This window comes from Ovis aries, chromosome 4 (genome assembly GCF_016772045.2).
Source record: "Ovis aries strain OAR_USU_Benz2616 breed Rambouillet chromosome 4, ARS-UI_Ramb_v3.0, whole genome shotgun sequence".
Lineage (NCBI taxonomy): Eukaryota > Metazoa > Chordata > Mammalia > Artiodactyla > Bovidae > Ovis > Ovis aries.
The window spans coordinates 57141522-57161770 of NC_056057.1; the positions used below are offsets into that span (position 1 = coordinate 57141522).

General features: G+C 35.7%; 1 protein-coding gene across 2 annotated transcripts in view; it reads left to right on the forward strand.

The window, feature by feature from the left end:
- The window catches only part of BMT2 (base methyltransferase of 25S rRNA 2 homolog), an 80240-nt gene extending 65166 nt beyond the window's left edge, over positions 1-15074 (forward strand). For both annotated transcript variants that reach the window (XM_004007878.5, XM_042249197.2), the window contains 2 exons: positions 2388-2502; positions 11851-15074. In XM_004007878.5, the coding sequence (XP_004007927.2) occupies positions 2388-2502; positions 11851-12480 (745 nt within the window). In that variant the 3' untranslated portion in view covers positions 12481-15074. The remainder of the gene's footprint in view (positions 1-2387; positions 2503-11850) is intronic.
- Positions 15075-20249: the final 5175 nt, after the last annotated feature.

The window sequence follows — 20249 nt, forward strand, 5'->3', positions numbered from 1 at the left end:
TTATCATTGTTGTCTCCATATCGCACAGATAAAGAACTGTGTGATATGGAGACATGAATCACGTTTTAAGTCTCTGATTCCAGAACTCCTGTTCTTAACCATAGCTCCATGTAAAGATTAGAATGGCAATCTAGTGATGTATTTAGCATTACATATTGTTACAGGTTCTCATTTAGTCTAACTGGTTATGATTTGAGTATTCATATTTGTTAATTCAGCAGTAAATGTCAACTATATGCCAGGCATTTCCATGGTTTATATCTACTCAGTCTTTTGCCCCATTTGACAGCTTGCAACCTATACCACAGAAGTTCGCTTGTCACCTTCTTCCTCGGAGCTAGGGTATTGTGATATTTCAAGTATCACTAAATTTAATTCAGCTTTACAGATGATTGTTATACAAGTCCCTTGGACTACACAATAATTGACTGCTTGATTTTGTTGCAGTACAGAAAATTACCTCTTGAGCCCAAGGAGCAGCTCTTTTTGCTGAGAGTGCTAATTCTTTTATTTCTTTATACCCCATAACCCCCTCTTTAGATGAGTTTTTAAATAAAATTTTATTGATAAAAATATTTTAATATGTTCATACTGTTTTTACAGTACTATAACCTGCCATGTCCTGTACCAGACTGATCCTGTATAGTTTATTTATGATCAGATGGTAATTCTGGTCATTTCTATAAAATGTTAGGACATCAGGCTCTTGATTAAAAACATACCCCTATTTGTTACATTCATTTATGAAAAAAAATCTTTATATTATTTTGACTTATAGTGCCTTTTCTAGGAGCTTAACCTAGTATAGTTTAACACCTCTCTAATGAATCCTATGGCAGTATACTAGCCAAGGTATAAGGAACAGAAGCTGGGCAGATTTTTTTGTGCCCTATAGACTTTAAAGAACCCAAGATTCCATTTATTTACTCAGTTATTTCACTGTATTTCTTTCCTTTATGTTTCCAGTATCTACTCATAATTTTTTCAGAAAATTTTTCTAAATATCACTGAAAATGCATGTCTGAAGTAGGTTTTTATTATTGCTTTACCATCTGAAAACTAGACCAACAAAATTCCACTGTTTTCCTTCATCCTTATTTGCTGCTCTGTAGATCCCTTGTGGCTCAGCTGGTAAAAAAGCCGCCTGCAATGTGGGAGACCTGAGTTTGATCCCTGGGTTGGGAAGATCCCCTAGAGATGGGAAAGGCTATCCACTCCAGTATTCTGGCCTAGAGAATTCCATGGACTGCCCATGGGGTCACAAAGAGTTGGACACGACTGAGCGACTTTAACTTCACTTCACTTCTTCAGATCCATATTAGCTGCATTTGACTAACTTTAATGATCATGTATAGTTTGATCACCTTCTTTTTTCCTACTACTTTTGTGAATGAGGCATGCTCCTGCACAAAATAAAATTTTTTCATTATTTAAAAAGTACTATTCTATTTTTTTTTTAGATATTTGTTCACTTTCTTTTTTAAAATTTTTTTAATATAAACTTATTTATTTTAATTGGAGGTTAATTACTTTACAATATTGTATTGGGTTTGCCATACATCAACATGTATCCACCACAGGTATACACATGTTCCCCGTCCTGAACCCCCCTCCCTCCTCCCTCTCCCCGTCATCCCTCTGGGTTGTCTCAATGCACCAGCCCCAAGCATCCAGTATCATGCATTGAACCTGGACTGGTGACTCATTTCATATATGATATTATACATGTTTCAATGCCATTCTCCCAAATCATCCCACCCAAAAATACTATTCTATAACAGCTTTTCTCTTTGGTCCTTAAGTCATTGACATCATCATATTGGCAACTGAGAATTAATTTGTGAATGGATTCTCTCATCTATAGTTTTCAAAATGCGATCTGGGAATCTGAGAGCCTTCCAGGGTCTCTTTGGGGAGGAAATTATTTTCATAATAATACTAAAATATCATTTGCCTTTTCTATTTTCAGTCTGTCTTGAATCTAGGGTTGAGTTTTCTAGAAATTTCATGGCATGTGATATTACAACAGCTTGAATGAAAAGCAGATAAAGAGAATCCATTCGTCTTCTAATAAGCCAAACATTAAAGAGACTTGTAAAAATGTAAAACAATAACTCACTTTTATTACCTTTCTAATTTAGATTTTCATTATGAATTAATGTTTTTAAACCACTGAGTTTTAATTTCAAACATGGTATTATTGGTAGATATAACTTGCATAAACGAAAGAGTTCTTCAAGGCCCTCAGTAATTTTTAAACATGTAAAGGGATCCTGAGACCAAAAAGCCAATAGTCTATGTATCTTTTTTATTCTCAAACGTTTGAATTTTTCTTATATTTTATTTCATATTATAAAAGGCATACACTGAAAATAATCTATTTTTAGGTTGCTACAAACCTCAGGAAAGATCAGATTACTTGACGTTGGCAGCTGCTTTAACCCATTTCTGAAGTTTGAAGAATTTCTAACTGTTGGCATAGACATTGTACCTGCTGTAGAGGTATGCATAGTTCTGTTTGTTTTGTTCTGAGACTTGAACATTTTATATATACAAAGGAAAGCACTATCTTTACATTCCTGAAATAGCAAATATATTTCCTATGTACAAGTCGATAAGAGGCTCTTTCTATTCAAAAATAAATGTATAGTCTATGAAAATTTGAGCATTTCTTTAACTAATATTTATTTGACCAATACCATATTTGTTGTTTTGTTTCTTGTTTATCATCTGTCATTGGAGTCAAGAAATTGTAGTAGGTTGCAAAGTTCCCAGATAGGTGTAATGTTTCAGCTTTTGATTTTTTATTTTCATTTTTTAAATGCATCTCTTTCTGAAATGTACTGTGATGTACAGCTAATATGGAATAGTAAAGAGCAGGGTCTTGGAGACTGCCAAATTTGTACTTAGTAGATAAAACTACTTTAACTTTACAAAGAACGTTTCCTCTGCTTTTAAAATTAGATTTATTTCCCTCAGTGACATAAATTCATAACTTTTGCAGTCTTAACTTTTGATATGGCACCAGGTACAAAAAATTTTTTACTAATTTTTATTGCTATGTAACAGTATAAACAGTATAAACTCTTAGGGTCAGAGAATTTTTTTATCCCCACCATTATGCTCCCAGGATCTAGAAGAGTGCCTGGCTTATTAAGTACTCCATAAGAACTTTAATAAGAAAAAGAAATCTTACTTTCAATCTCACTTTGACTGTCTGAGCCTCAGTTTTCTCATCTGTTCAGTGAAGTTTGTAATGGACCATACCTATAAGATTGTCACGTTTACTTGAGAAAAAGGACTTAAAGCACCTAGCAAAGGGCCTGTTATATAGTAAGTGCTAAAGAAAAGTTTGCTGTTATAATTGAAAAATTCCTGCCTGAAGTGTCAACTTTTAAATGAATTTATTCTTTAATTTTAATGAGCTTGAAAATCTTTATGACTAACATTGACAAGAAAATGCTAGAAACCTTTACTATTATCTCTGCTTTATAAAGGTAGACAAATACTTTGCAGAGAATTCCTGTGCCATCAGAAGCTATAGTCTTATTTTATTTTCTTTTAAATATTTACTTATTTATTTGGCTATGCCAGGTCTTAGTTGTGGCACACGGGATCTAGTTCCCTGGGCCCCCTGTTTTGGGAGCACAGAATCTTGGCCACTGGACCACAGAGGAAGTCCCAGAGTTATAGTTTAAAGTGCAGGTGGATTTGCACATGGATTCTCTCCCCTTCCTTCCTCAAGACACACATTAGAGATATCCTTCAGTGACTGCTAAGACATGATAACCATTTAATCTAAACCTCAAGCTTAAATATTATTCTTAAAATATTAAATTGTTTATAGATAGGGCTATAAATCTTCAACTGCAAAGCCATTAAGGAAGGCAGAAGAACATAAGTTTAGTAGTAGAATCAGACTTTTATAGTTCCCAGAACCCTATAACTAATTTTAAAACAAAAGGAAGGGACTTATACTTCCAAGCAAGATGCAGTGACAGGGACCAGTCTGATCCTCTTTCCTCCTGCCTGCAGCAACTAACATGTTGACAAAATATTCAGAATAATATACAAGAGACTGTACATCAGGTAATGAAGGACAGTGATCCCCAAGAGATGGAAAAACAAATGAGGCATACAGTTTTACCAGCACGTAGCCTTCAGAGAGTTTCCAGTATGTGGCACAAACAGTGGATCCCAAGCAGAGCACACCTGGTAACCCTGAATTATGGAGGCAGAGGTGAAAGGCGTGGGATATCAAGACAGCTAGGGTTCATGGACAAAGTACCAAAGATGTGAGAGCTCCACAAAGAGAAAATTCCAGAGGTCTGCAAAGTATTATTCTTGTGTACTCAACTGAGTACTTACCGGTACATTTCTGTGGGAAAACTATATGAACCTGGAGGGTGTACCACTTCAAAGATCTAAGGGTTATATCGTCTGGTGCACTCACACAGGCTGGAAAGCAGTACCTGTTCCCCCTAGCCACACTGAAAACCTCAAGAATCACAGTGTCTTGGGTAGAGTACACAAAACTGCCTTACCTCAGTGGTGGTGGTGGTTTAGTCGTGTCCGACTCTTGCAACCCCATGGACTGTAGCCTGTCCATGGGATTCTCCAGGCAAGAATACTGGAGTGGGTTGCCATTTCCTTCTCCAGGGGGTCTTCCCTGACCCAGGAATCGAACCCAGGTCTCCTGCATTGCAGGCAGATTCTTTACCAACTGAGCTACAAGGGATGCCCAGTAGTGGAGAATAATTAATAATTGCCTCAGTAGTGGAGAATAATTAACCTTCGACTGAAGGCTGCTCTAGTCCCATGAAACAAATCTGGAAACAAGAACCAAAAAAATCAAACTGTCTCCAGATAATTCAACTATTAATACATCCCAGAACAAAGTTAGAATATTTATAGCAGTACAGAGTAATCCAGTACACAGCAAAGTAAAATTCACCATACATGACATCCAATAAAAAAGTAATCAGCCAAGTAAAGAAGCAAGAAAATAGGACCCACAATGAGATCAGTCTTCTAACAGAAAGCAACTGTGAACTGCCACAGATGTTAAAATTAGGAAACAAGGACATTAATGGGAATGTTATAACTATATTCTATATGTATAAAAAGTAGAGCCATGAGAGATAATTAAAAATAGCCAAATATAACTTCTGAAGATGGATACTATGGTGTATGATATGAAACATGTACTAAATGGGACTAATAGTACATTAGATATTACAGAAGTTAAACTGAGGACATAACAGTTGAAACTACCCAAAAGTAAACAGACATTTTTTTTTTAATGGAAGAGCATCAGCAAACAGTGAGTCAATTTCAAGTGGCCAGATATAAGCACAATTGGAGTTCCCTCAAAAAGGGGGAGAAGAGAATAAAAGAAATAAAATAATGGTCAGAATTCTTCCAAATTTGATAAAAGCTAATAACAGAGCTGGCCTTGAGCATCCCAGGGGAATGGTTCCAGGACACCCCACCACCACCACAGCTGTCAAAATCTGGATGCTCAAGCCCTTAGAGTCAGGTCTGGGTTCTCTGTCCACAGATACAGAGAACTGACTGTATATTTCTTAAAAATGACCCCGTGTCTAATTGGACCTGTGCAGTGAAAACTCAGGGTGTGTGTTCAAGAGTCAACTGTAAAATTGAGTTTATAATCTATATAAAAATGTATGATAACAATAGCACAAGAGAGGAAAAAGGGAAATATACTATATGTATAGTAATAGGTTTTTATACTACATATTAAGTGGTAAGATATTATGATAGGTAAAAGATGTAGACTATAAATTCTAAAGCAACTAGTAAAATAAAGAGTTACAGCTAATAAATTAGCAAAGGAGATAAAATAGGATCATAAAGAAATTTCTTTAATCCATAAGATGGCATATAGAGAAGAAAGGAAACATTGAACAGATGGGAAACATAGAAAATAAATAGCAAGATTATACCTTTAAACTTAAGTTTCCCAATAATCACATTAAATAGACATGGCTTAACCACCCAATTAAAAGGTAGAAATTGTCAGACTGGATAAAAAAACAGGATTCAAATACATGTTGCCTATAGGAAATGCACTTCATCCCACACAAGTAGGATGGTCAAAAGACTTAGAATGGCACTATTAAAATCAGACAAAGTAGATGTTAGAGTAAAATATATCACTAGCAATAAAGGTGCTTATTTCATCATGATAAAAAGATCAGTTCATCAATAGTACAAAACAGTCTTCAACATTTATGCATCTAATAAAAGCTTCAAAATACATAAGCCAAAAACTGATAAAGTAGCAATTACAGACATTTATAAAATTATAGTTGAAGATTTAATCAACTTTCTCTCAATAACTGATGGAATAATTAGAACATCAGTGAAAGAAAAACTCACTAAGAAAATTAGATATTTTGGAATGAAGATAAATAAAAATATAAGCTATCAAAAACATAGGTATGCATAGGATGCCTCTAAAATCACTAAAGTGTACTTAGAGAGACTCCCCTGGCAGTCCAGCAGTTAAGACTCCATGATTCCAATCCAGGGTGCGTAGGTTCAATCCCTGGTCAGAGAACTGACCCACATGCCATGTGGCTCAGCCAAAAAATAAATTTAAAAATAAAGTAATACTGTACTTAAAGGAAATTATATAATACTAAACACCTTTATTATAAAATAAGAAATGTCTCAGAGCAATGACATCAATTTTCAACTAGAAAAAAAAAAAAACAAAAAAGCCCATACTAAATCCAAAATACAAGAAAGAAGATAAGATTATAGCAGAAATCAATGAAATAAAAAACTTTCAGAAATACAGTAGGGAAAAAATTGAAAGCAAATGCTACTTGAGAAGAACAATAAAACTGATTAAATCACTCAGCATACCAATTAGGACATAAAGAGAAACATGTGACATCCTACATATTTTACTAATATTAAAAGAAAGGATAATAAATATTGCAAAAAAAAATATACACCATAAATTCCACAAATTAAATGGACAAATTCATTGGAAGACACATACTACCAGAGCTCACTCATAAAGAAATAGATAACCTTAATAGCTCACAATGTATTAAATAAATTTTAATTGGCAGTTAAAAACTTCCACATAAAAAAGAAGACTCCAGGCTCAAATGACTTCACTTCTCAGCGTATTCTGTGAGGCCATTCAGTTCAGTTCAGTTCAGTCTCTCAGTCGTGTCCGACTCTTTGCGACCCCATGAATCGCAGCACGCCAGGCCTCCCTGTCCATCACCAACTCCCGGAGTTCACTCACACTCATGTCCATCGAGTCCGTGATGCCATCTAGCCATCTCATCCTCTGTCGTTCCCTTTTCCTCCTGCCCCCAATCCCTCCAAGCATCAGAGTCTTTTCCAATGAGTCAACTCTTCGCATGAGGTAGCCAAAGTACTGGAGTTTCATCTTTAGCATCATTCCTTCCAAAGAAACACCAGGCCTGATCTCCTTTAGAATGAACTGGTTGGATCTCCTTGCAGTCCAAGGGACTCTCAAGAGTCCTCTCCAACACCACAGTTCAAAAGCATCAGTTCTTCGGCACTCAGCTTTCTTCACAGTCCAACTCTCACATCCATACATGACCACTGGATATAAAAACCATAGCCTTGACTAGACAGACCTTTGTTGGCAAAGTAATGTCTGTGCTTTTGAATATGCTATCTAGGTTGGTCATAACTTTCCTTCCAAGGAGTAAGCGTCTTTTAATTTCATGGCTGCAGTCACCATCTGCAGTGATTTTGGAGCCCAGAAAAATAAAGTCTGGCACTGTTTCCACTGTTTCCCCATCTATTTCCCATGAAGTGATAGGACCAGATGCCATGATCTTCGTTTTCTGAATGTTGAGCTTTAAGCCAACTTTTTCACTCCTCTTTGACTTTCATCAAGAGGTTTTTTAGTTCCTCTTCACTTTCTGCCATAAGGGTGGTGTCATCTGCATATCTGAGGTTACTGATATTTCTCCTGGCAATCTTGATTCCTGTGCTTCTTCCAGCCCAGCATTTCTCATGATGTACTCTGCATAGAAGTTAAGTAAGCAGGGTGACAATATACAGCCTTGACGCACTCCTTTTCCTATTTGGAACCAGTCTGTTGTTCCATGTCTAGTTCTAACTGTTGCTTCCTGACCTGCATACAGATTCTCAAGAAGCAGGTCAGGTGATCTGGTATTCCCATCTCTTTGAGAATTTTCCACAGTTTATTGTGATCCACACAGTCAAAGGCTTTGGCATAGTCAATAAAGCAGAAATAGATGTTTTTCTGGAACTCTCTTGCTTTTCCATGATCCAGCGGATGTTGGCAATTTGATCTCTGGTTCCTCTGCCTTTTCTAAAACCAGATTGAACATCAGGGAGTTCACGGTTCACATATTGCTGAAGCCTGGCTTGGAGAATTTTGAGCATTACTTTACTAGTGTGTGAGATGAGTGCAATTGTGCAGTAGTTTGAGCATTCTTTGGCATTGCCTTTCTTTGGGAGTGGAATGAAAACTGACCTTTTCCAGTCCTGTGGCCACTGCTGAGTTACCCCAATAACAAAACCAGGGACATTACAAAACAACAAAAACCTATAGGTCATATCCACCATGAACATAAACACAAAAGTTCTCCACAAAATTTTAGCATATTGAACCCAACAGTATTTCAAAAAGGATAATATATTATGGCAAAGTTTGATATATTCCAGGAGTGTAAGACTGGTTTAATGTTCAAAAAAATGCTCAATCTCTTTAACATCTATACAAAATCTACTCAACATGGATTAAAGACCTAAATATAAGACCAGATATTATAAAACTCCTAGAGAAAAACATAGGCAGAACACTCTCTGACATAAATCACAACAATATTTTTTTAATCTGTCTCCTAGAATAATGGAAATAGAAACAAAAGTAAACAAATGGGAGCTAATTAAGTTTAAAAGCTTCTGCACAGCAAAGGAAACCATAAGTGAAACCAAAGAGAACCTACGGACTGGGAGAAAATGTATGGAAACGATTCTACTGATAAGGGATTAATTTCTAAAATACACAACAGTTCATGCAACTTTACATATATTTTTAAAAACCCAATCAGAAAATGAGCAGAAGACCTAAAGAGACATTGTTCCAAAGAAGACATACTGATGGCCAACAAGCACATGAAAAGATGCTCAGTATCACTAATTGTTAGAGAAATGCAAATCAAAACTACAGTGAGGTATCACCTCCCACCAGTCAGAATGGCCATTATTAAAAAGTCTACAAGAAATAAATGCTGGAGAGGGTGTGAAAGAAAGGGAACCCACCTACTCTCTGTTGGAGGTTCCTTAAAAAACTAATACTAGAATTACCATATGATCCTGCAGTCCCACTCTTGGGCATGTGTTTGGAGAAAACTCCAATTAGAAAACATACATGCACCCCAATGTTCATAACTATTATTTACAATTGCAAAGATATGGAAGCAACCTAAGTGTTCATCAACAAGATGAATGGATAAAGAAGATGTGATATATATGCACAATGGGAATATTTCTTAGCCATAACAAAGAATAAAATAATGCCATTTGTAGCAACATGGATAGACCTAGAAATTATCAGATTAAGTGAAGCAGTGGACAGAGAAAGACAAATATTATATGTTATCACTTATATATAGAATCTAAAAGATAAATGAATGTATATAGTAAAGCAGAGACAAACTCACAGATACAGAAAACAAACTTGTGGTTACCAGTGGGGAAGAGGGAAGGGAACAAGGGCAAGATAGGAGTATATGATGAAGAAGTATAAACTACTATATATAAAGTTGATAAGCAACAAGACTATATTGTACAACACTCTGGAATATAACTATTATTTTGTAATAACTTTTAATGGGATATATAATCTATAAAAATACTGAATCACTATGCTAAACACCTGAAACTATACTACAATTTAAAAAAAGACATCATTAAGAGAATGAAGAGACATAATCTGAGAGAAATATTTTCAAACAATATATCTGATTAAGAACTTGGATCTATAATAAAGAACTCTCAAAATTCAACAAGAAAATAGGTTTTTAACAATCTAGTTATTTTTCAGCACGCAAAAAGTTGAACAGATACTTCACCAAAGTAGATACCCAGGTAAACATCACTACTTATTAGGAAGAGCCAAAATCAAACCTCAGTATACTACTACACACCTATGACTATGATTAAAATTTAAAAGGCTGGCCATTCCAAGTGTTGAGGAGGAGGTGGAGAAACTGGAACTCCCGTAAACTTCTGGTAGAAATGTAAAATTCAGTGTAAGCACTTTTGAAAATAGTTCTGGAGTTTCTTTAAATGTTAAACGTGCACATGCTATATGATCCAGCCACTACTTTCCTCGATATTTGCCAGGACAATTGAAACATGTCTGTTCAAAGACAGGAATGCTCATAGCAGCTCTAGTTGTTACTGCCAAAAATTAGAAACAACTAAGTTATCTATGAAAGGTATATGGAGAAACAAACCGTGGTATATCTTTTATATAGTATCATACCTCAGCTATTAAAAAGGAATAAATTATCAATACATGAAAAAAAAAGAATGAATCTCAAAATAATTGTGCTGTATGAAGGAAGCCAGGCAAAATAAGAGTACATTATTCTATACTATTCCACTTATGTTAAATTCTAGAAAATATACACTTGATCTATAGTGATAGAAATCACATCAGTGATTGCCTAGTTACAGGAAAGAACAGGGAGGATAAAAGGAAGGGCTATGTAAGGGGCACAAGAAAACTTTAGAGAGTGTTGGATCTGTTCTTAATTTGATTACAGTAGTGGTTTCAAAAGTGTATAAACATTAAAACTTATTAAAAACATACACTTTAAATGTGTTGGTTATTACTTCAGGTTCAATTATACTTCAATAAAGCTATCCCAGTCTCCCCTCCAAAAGAAACAAAAGAAGAAAAACAGTCTTCTTCCATATAATAGAACTTTATGTATTGCTTTTCTTGATAGATAGTCCAGATGCTAATGTGACCAGCTTGTCTATACACTAACAAGGGACTAAGGTATTAGCTCATATCTTTGATAATTAACTTTGATAGTTAACTATAATTAACTAAAAGGATAGCTACTTTTATCTAATTTTAAAACTGCATTCTTATTCTGGATTATTTTCATACAATTTTAATATTCAGCAAATGATGCAGTGCTGTTTCTTGTAGTGTACTTCACGGTCACTTGACTCAGTTAAATTTAATGTGTAGTTTATTTCAATAGATATATTATTAAAACTACTTTTGAGATGGTTAAAGTTAAGGATTGAAAAGATGCTTTACATGACTTTAAAAAGATTTGGTATTTTGCTTTTTTATGAATTTATAAATCCACTTTCATTGTCCTCTGACTTCTTTGGTTCATCTTCATTTCATAGTATTTTTTGTTTAAAGTTATTTTTATACTAGCCTGTTTTAGGTAACTATAAATGTTTAAGTGAATATAAGTATGGCTAAGTATAGAAATAAATCATCCCTGTAAGTTCTTACCCAAGTTAAATTTCAAAAAAGCCTTAATATTTTAAAAATATATATATTTTAAAAGTATTTTTAACTGTTTCTCAGAAATACATTGTTTTAAATGATGACTAGAAATTCTCTAGGCTTAATTTCTCTGAGATTTTTCTGAATAAAAGTTTTGGTTGAATAACTGTGTAAGTGGAATAATTTAGACATGAAAGGTACATACTTAAAGCTTGAATTATATAGAAATGCTGTGAAATAGTTTGGTTTAAAATTTGTGTAGTTCGATGCAGGTAATCTTAAAATTCTCAATATGCCTTGTTTTTTTCTTTTTGCAGAGTGTATATAAATGTGACTTCTTGAACTTGCAGCTTCAGCAACCACTCCAGCTTGCGCAAGATGCTATAGATGCCTTTTTGAAGCAGCTGAAAAACCCTATTGATTCTCTTCCTGGAGAACTTTTCCATGTGGTTGTTTTTTCTCTTCTTCTTTCTTATTTTCCATCACCTTACCAGCGATGGATTTGCTGCAAGAAAGCCCATGAACTGTTAGTGTTAAATGGTTTATTGCTTATCATCACACCTGATTCCTCCCATCAGAACCGTCATGCTATGATGATGAAAAGCTGGAAGATTGCTATAGAGTCCCTGGGCTTTAAACGTTTCAAGTATTCAAAATTTTCACATATGCATCTGATGGCATTTAGAAAAACCTCCCTAAAAACCACAAGTGACTTGGTTAGTAGGAACTACCCAGGGATGTTATATATTCCTCAAGATTTCAACAGTATAGAAGATGAGGAATATTCTAACCCTTCCTGCTACGTTCGATCAGATATAGAAGATGAACAACTAGCATATGGTTTCACAGAGCTCCCTGATGCTCCATATGACTCAGATTCTGGAGAAAGTCAAGCCAGCTCTATTCCTTTCTATGAGCTAGAAGACCCCATATTACTTTTAAGTTAATATAAAAGCAAAAGACCCTTTCAGTCCAGATTCCTAAACTTAATTGCTTACACTAATCAGAAATACTAACATGAACTCAGTACTTAAAACCTGGTTTGCATAGAAGAAATGCAAAGGTTTACAGAGTTTGCTATTTTTTTCTACTTCTGGATTTTAAAATTTATTCTTATAGAGAAAGCTTAATGTTTCATGCAGAGTGACTCCTGTCCTAGCAGAAACCACTGTTACTTAGCATTTAGCACTAAGATATTATAGAAAGGTACCTTTTTCTCTTTAGTGCTATTGTGAAAAATGAAGCATAATTTGCTATGTATTTTTATTTTCATCCTCTCAGTGTTGACTTAAACCATTGCAATGAGAAACTAAAATATGTATGTAGAAAGCTGTAGATTGCACTTTGATGACTCACAAGTTAAATGTGACAGAGATAGATTGGTTTAGTAGTTTTGTGATGCACTTATCTTATTATTTTTTTCTAACTAAATTGTTACCTGTTATAGAAAGCCATTTTGGCTTTGATGATTCAGCATTCCCTAGACCTTTTGGAATTGATGATGATTCTTTTTCTTTCTTGCTCATTTGGCAACATCAGACATTGGGGATCTATTTCCCCTAATGTATGTATTCTAATTTGATTAGCACAGTACAGTAAACACCATTGCCAAAATAGAGTTTCCATATCCTTCTTGTTGATTTGGGCATTGGTGGTAAGTATATTTAACTGTGAGAATTCACTTTTACTTTTTTAAATTTTGGTTTCATTACAAAATTTTCTATTTAAGCAAGGAACAATATAATACTCGATACTGACCTAACTCACCTTTGTGAAAGGGTTTGCACTTGTAAGAGAGCTTATGTTCTACCTAGACCAACCTTAATAGGGTCCTCACCTTTCCGTTAAGGAGGTGCTGCACTACAAGTCTGGAAACTATATAGAAAATTTTAAATTAACCCTCTGCTGGTAATCTCATAAAATGGTTTTGACCTTTTGGTATTCTAGTTTCTATCTAAAGCCCTAGCAGAAATTTGTCTTTGAATATATAAACATTAGTTGGCTGTGGGAATTTTCCCTTTCCGCATTGATAAATGCCTTTCTGTGTTTCTGAATCAGAAGCAAATGATTAAGGAGAAATATATGTCCAACAAGACAAGATCAGTTTAAATGTTTAAATGGCTAAGAATATTTAGTCCACATTGTCTTGTCAGCCAGCAATTGTCATGTAAACTATCATTTTTAAGAGTGCCACTGTGTGGATTTTTTTTTCAAGTGGTTATTACATTAAAATTACCTCATACTGAGGTTTTTGCACTGAAATATCACAGTTTCAGATTTCATGGTTAATGTTATGTGTGTGTGTTTTTAAAGGAAACTTGCATTTTCAGTAGTTGATCCTAAATTCATAAACTGCACTTCTTTACTCTGGTAAAAGTGTTTTTGTGCTTATTGTGAATTGCTGTAGTTGACTTTGAATGTCAAACTTTATTTAGAAATACAAAATTTACCCTGTAAGATATAAATGGCTGAATATGTGTACCCAGTATTTCAAATTAAATTTCAAATTCTAAATTAATGAAAGTAACAAGATTGTAATTAACCTAAAAGTCAGTTGAGTAAATGCAATAAATATTGGTTGCTCAAATGTGCCAGGAGTAACTTGAAGTTTTGCATTTACTTTCAATAACTAAGATTACTTAATTATAAAGAAAAAATAGGACTTTCTTTCCAGTTAAGTACTACAGGTCAAATCTTGTAGCTCACCCAAAAGAAGGAGGGGAAAAAAAAAAAGTACTGTGTTCAGGGTAACATAGAAATGTGTGTTGGTAGTACCCCCTTTAGCATACAGTCATTTTCTGTGATTGGGCTAAATGCCATCTTAAGGGCAAAGAAAACAACATATGAAACAAAAGTGCTTTCAAAGTAAAACCGTACTTTTGAGAGACTGGTATAAGTATTTGACCTTGGATTTAGCCTTTGTGTTACAGCTAAAATGTTGGTGCTATAAAATCTTCTGATTGTTTACAGATGTTGATTCTGCTTATGCTCCAAAGTGTGCATGGTGTATTTTAAATAGTACTCTAAAAAAATATCTCTTTATAAAAACCTATACTCTGATTTAGTATAAGTTCATTTGGATATATAAATCTCATTTGTTACTGTAAATTCATCTTCAAAATTAGGTTGGCGCAGAATTTAAACTAATATGTATTAATATCCACCAAAGCCAATTTAACATATAAATGTTAAAGTGTAAGCATTCCTGTGGCTTGGAGCCAGATTCTCTACATAATGACAAGAGAAGTCCATAGAGCCTTCTAATACTGTATGGGTACTCTTGAAAATGATTTCATTTGGATATAAAGTTAAAGGGCCTCCTGTCACATTCACAACAGTATTCTCCAAAACAATTTGATGTTTCAAAAACAAATGATCATTTGCTTGGTTTCTTCAGGATTATGACTAGATCAAGTGGTTTATATGGTAGTTGCCAAGTGGTGGGAGGTGGCTTACCTGAAAATGTATTGTTTGTGTTTGTTGTATTTTTTCACATTTTGTGAACAAAGCACATTTATTAAAAATTTTAAATTTTCTAATATTCATTGTCTGTTATTTACAAATTGAAAGTTTTGTGGTCTTGACCTAATCTCACTAAGTGATTTCAGAATTAGGGAGCAATTTGAAACTTAAATGACTTAGAATTTTCTAGCTGGTTTCATCTAGTCCAGTCCCTTAATTTCATAAATTAATTCACTGAGATTCAGAGAACTAAAGTGACCTCCCTATTGTCATACTGTTTACCAACGAGCAAGGACAACCAACAACATAAATTCTTGTTCATTATTTGTCAACTATATCATATCCTACTTTCCTTAAAAATTACATCCAAGATAAATTACCTAAGTATATCAGTTATTTTAGGGCAGCAGATGGTTTTCTCACGATGTAAAGGAATTCTTTATTCATGGAAGAAACATTTGAATTCTGCCATGTACAATATGCTGGGGAAATAGCAGGGCGTGGTATGTTCACAGGCCCCTAATTTCATGGAACATGATCTAATGACGATGTCAAGCATTCTACATGGAGTTAATATCAGTATCTAGGAATGATTGCCTACTGCTCCTATACCTTTGCCCCTGCTTAACTCCATTAATTTGCTTCATAAAAATTGAAAAGGTTAAAAAAAAAGTTGTAAGACAAGACAAAAACTGTTTAGCAAATCACAAACATATTGTAGATAAGAGGGATATGTTGTTCATCCCTCTAGAAGAGTGCAAACTAAAATTCTGATTGTAAAAGGCAAGAAAAAAATAGAACTGAGCTTTTGCTCCATTTTCCCACACTTTTCTGATCACAGGGCTGCAATGGTATTCCTCTTCAAGAGTTTACATACTGCGTAAGAGAAATGTAGACAAGATGGGTCCTTGGTGTTGGAAATTATTAGCAAATAACTCAGATGGTTAAGACTCAGCCTGCAGTGCAGGAGATCCAGTTTGATCCGTGGGTTGGGAAGACCCCTGGAGAGGGGAATGGCAACACATTCTAGTATTCTTGCCTGGAGAATTCTATGGACAAAGGAGCCTGGTAACTACAGTCCAAGGATCGCAAAGAGTTGGACACAACTGAGCAAATAACATACTTAAAGGTGAAAAACATTCCTCTAAATTACCAGTCCAAAAAAGCATAATGTTTATTCAAAGAATGTTGGTATCATGATAATTTTATTCTTCCTCAAAACCAGAACGTCCATAACAGTTTACAATAAAAATTCAAATCCATGATCCACTGAACACAAAGCTCCCCAAGATTATTAGTGGTGGCCTGTGGTTGCAAAGAGTCAGATGAGACTGAGCACTCACACACATACACAAATTACATACTACCCAACAAACCACCATGCTACAATAGCTAGCATTTTAGTGAAGGACATCCAGATGTTACCAAGGGAGAAAAGTAATTAGGTTTGTGAGAGTTGGACTGTGAAGAAATCTGAGCGCCGAAGAATTGATGCTTTTGAACTGTGGTGTTGGAGAAGACTCTTGAGAGTCCCTTGGACGGCAAGGAGATCCAACCAGTTCATTCTAAAGGAGATCAGTCCTGGGTGTTCTTTGGTAGGAATTATGCTAAAGCTGAAACTCCAGTACTTTGGCCACCTCATGCAAAGAGTTGACTCATTGGAAAAGACTCTGATGCTTGGAGGGATTGGGGGCAGGAGGAGAAGGGGACAACAGAGGAAGAGATTGTTTGATGGCATCACTGACTCAATGGACATGAATTTGAGTGAACTCCAGGAATTGGTGATGGACAGGGAGGCCTGGCGTGCTGCAATTCATGGGGTCACAAAGAGTCGGACATGACTGAGCAACTGAACTGAACTGAATCTGCATATAAGTTAAATAAGCAGGGTGACAATATACAGCCTTGACGTACTCCTTTACTGATTGGGAACCAGTTTGTTCTTCCATGTCCAGTTCTAACTGTTGCTTCCTGAGCTGCATATAGATTTCTTAAGAGGCAGGTCAGGTGGTCTGGTATTCCCATCTCTTGAAGGACTTTCCAGTTTGTTGTGATCCACACAGTCAAAGGCTTTGACATAGTCAATAAAGCAGATGTTTTTCTCAACTCTCTTGCTTTTTCGATGATCCAGTGGATGTTGGCAATTTGATCTCTGGTTCCTCTACCTTTTCTAAATCCAATTTGAACACCTTGTTCAAGTTCATAATTCATGTACTGTTGAAGCCTGGCTTAGACAATTTTGAGCATTACTTTACTAGTGTGTGAGATGACTGCAATTGTGTGGTAGTTTGAGCATTCTTTGGCATTACCTTTCTTAGGGATTGGAATGAAAACTGACCTTTTCCAGTCCTGTGGCCACTGATGAGTTTTCCAAATTTGCTGGCATATTGAGTGCAGCACTTTCACAGCATCATCTTTCAGGATTTGAAACAGCTCAACTGGAATTCCATCACCTCCACTAGCTTTGTTCGTAGTGATGCTTCCTAAGACCCACTTGACTTCGCATTCCAGGATGTCTGGCTCTAGATGAGGGATCACAACATTCTGATTATCTGGGTCATGAAGATCTTTTTGCATAGTTCTGTGTATTCTTGCCATCTCTTAATATTTTCTGCTTCTGTTAGGTCCATACCATTTCTGTCCTTTATTGTGCCCATCTTTTCATGAATTGTTCCCTTTGTATCTCTAATTTTCTTGAAGAGATCTCTAGTCTTTCCCATTCTACTGTTTTCCTCTATTTCTTTGCATTGATCGCTGAGGAAGGCTTTCTTATCTTTCCTTGCTATTCTTTGGAACTCTGCATTCAAATGGGTATATCTTTCCTTTTCTCCTTTGCCTTTCACGCCTCTTCTTTTCACAGCTATTTGTAAGGCCTCCTCAGACAACCATTTTTCCTTTTTGCATTTCTTTTTCTTGGGGATGGTCTTGATCCCTGTCTTCCGTACAATGTCACAAACCTCTGTCCATAGTTCTTCAGGCACTCTGTCTACCAGATCTAATTCCTTGAATTATTTTGTCTTAAGAGAAATTCAAACCATAACAATTGGAGTCAATTTATTTTAAAGTCAGATTTAAATGTGTGTTTCATCCCAGATTTGTTTCAGAATGAGCTTGGTAGTTTAGTATGTATTTTTCAAATAGGAATTTTTTTACAGATGGCACTACTGAGTAGTAATTTTGAGTCTATATAAGCAGTGTTCAACTGTGAATTTTATTTTTAAACATAACACCTTTGCTCAATTAATAGAAAGCTATTCCACTTTTTGCAATAATATAAAACATTTATTATTAATGTCACTGATTATCTTTAATAATTGAATATATTGGTAACTGTTTTCCATTGTGTGTGTGTGTCTGTGTGCGAGAGTCACTCAGTAGTGTCTGACTATATGTAACCCTAGGGTCTGTAGCCCACCAAGCTCCTCTATCCATGGAATTCTCCAGACAAGAATTCTGGAGTGGGTTTCCATTCCCTTCTCCAGGAGATTTTCCCAACCCAGGTACTGAACCTGGGTCTCCTGCATTGCAGGCAGACTCTTTACTATCTGAGCTACCAAGGAAGCATTATATTTTAACAATTTCTAAGATTGGGCCTATCAGCAGTACCAAAAATTAAACCTGTTTTTGAAGTTAAAATGTGAAGAATTAGGCTATAAGCTTATATGCAGAGTACACCTTGCGAGCCGGGGTGGATGAAGCACAAGCTAGAATCAAGATTGCAGGGAGAAATATCAATTACCTCAGATATGCAGATGACACCACCTTTATAGAAGAAAGTGAAGAGGAACTTAAGAGTCTCTGGATAAAGGTGAAAGAGAGTGAAAAAGCTGGCTTAAAACCCAACATTCAAAAAAACTTTAGATCATGGCAAATAAATGGAGAAACAATGGAAACAGTGACACTTTATTTTCTTGAGCTCCAAACTCACTGCAGATTTTGACTGAAGCCATGAAATTAAAAGATGCTCACTCCTTGGAAGAAAAGCAATGACAAACCTAGACAGCATATTAAAAATCAGAGATGTTACTCTGCCTACAAAGGTCCATAGTCAAAGGTATGGTCTTTCCAGTAGTTATGTACGAATGTGAGAGATGGACAATAAAAAAGGCTGAGCACCGAAGAATTGATGCCTTCAAACTGCGGTGCTGGAAAAGACTCTTAAAAGTCCCTTGGACTGCATGGAGAACAAACCAGTCAATCCCAAAGGAAATTAACCCTGAATATTCATTGGAAGGACTGATGCTGAAGTTGAAACTCCAGTACTTTGGCCACCTGATGCAAAGAGCCAACTTACTGGAAAGAGCCTGATGCTGGGAAAAATTGAAGGCAGGAGAAGGAGATGAGAAGGGATGAGATGGTTGAATGGCATCACTGACTCAGCGGACTTAAGGTTGAGCAAACTCTGGGAGATGGTGAAGGACAGGGAAACCTGGTGTGCTACAGTCCATGGGATTGCAAAGAGTTGGACATGACTGAGCCACTGAACAATAACAGATGACTTGCAGAACCATCTCTTGACTTTGTCATCAATAATTAGAAGATTGTAAAGCATAAATTTGTTCTTATTGTTGGATTTGAATGCCCATGTAAACCATAACAGTAGTAGGAAACATTACTCAAAAGACAAAAACAATGCCTGAAAGTGTTTCTTGGCTCTGGGCCTGTTTACGACTCTTCACAAAGAGCCAGGATGATACACATACATCTTTGAATTGCATATATATCTAACCTGTTGAAGGGGCAGTCACAACCAAGTAAATCAGTATAGTCTCCTTATGACATTTTTTCCATATACCTTTGAGCTGGTGTGGGGAGATTCAGACATTGAGGAGAATGACTTGTCACAGAGATATATTCCGCTTGAGGCTATTATAGATCTCCATAAGTTATTTACATTTATACCCTAGACCTACAAATCTTTCTTACAGTTAACTAATGCCACTTTAGCTATTCCCATTCTCTTCTTCTAAGGAAAAAGAATACAAACATGGCCACGGCCATTATTAATTTAGTTCTCCCTCAAACTCCTGTCCCCTGTTTGGATGTGAGTTTGCCCAGACATGCTGAAACATGTAGGAGAGATGAAGTAATTCAGAAACAATTACAGTTTTTAAATCACCCCAGGCCTTTTCACTAGAAACCTAGGAGATAACACGTTTCCCAAAGCAGGCCTAGAAGTAAAAATTCATGCTTGCTGGAAAGAAGAGAAGTAAGCAGGCTAAATCTCTGGAGCCTGCCTATAAGTAGAAAGATG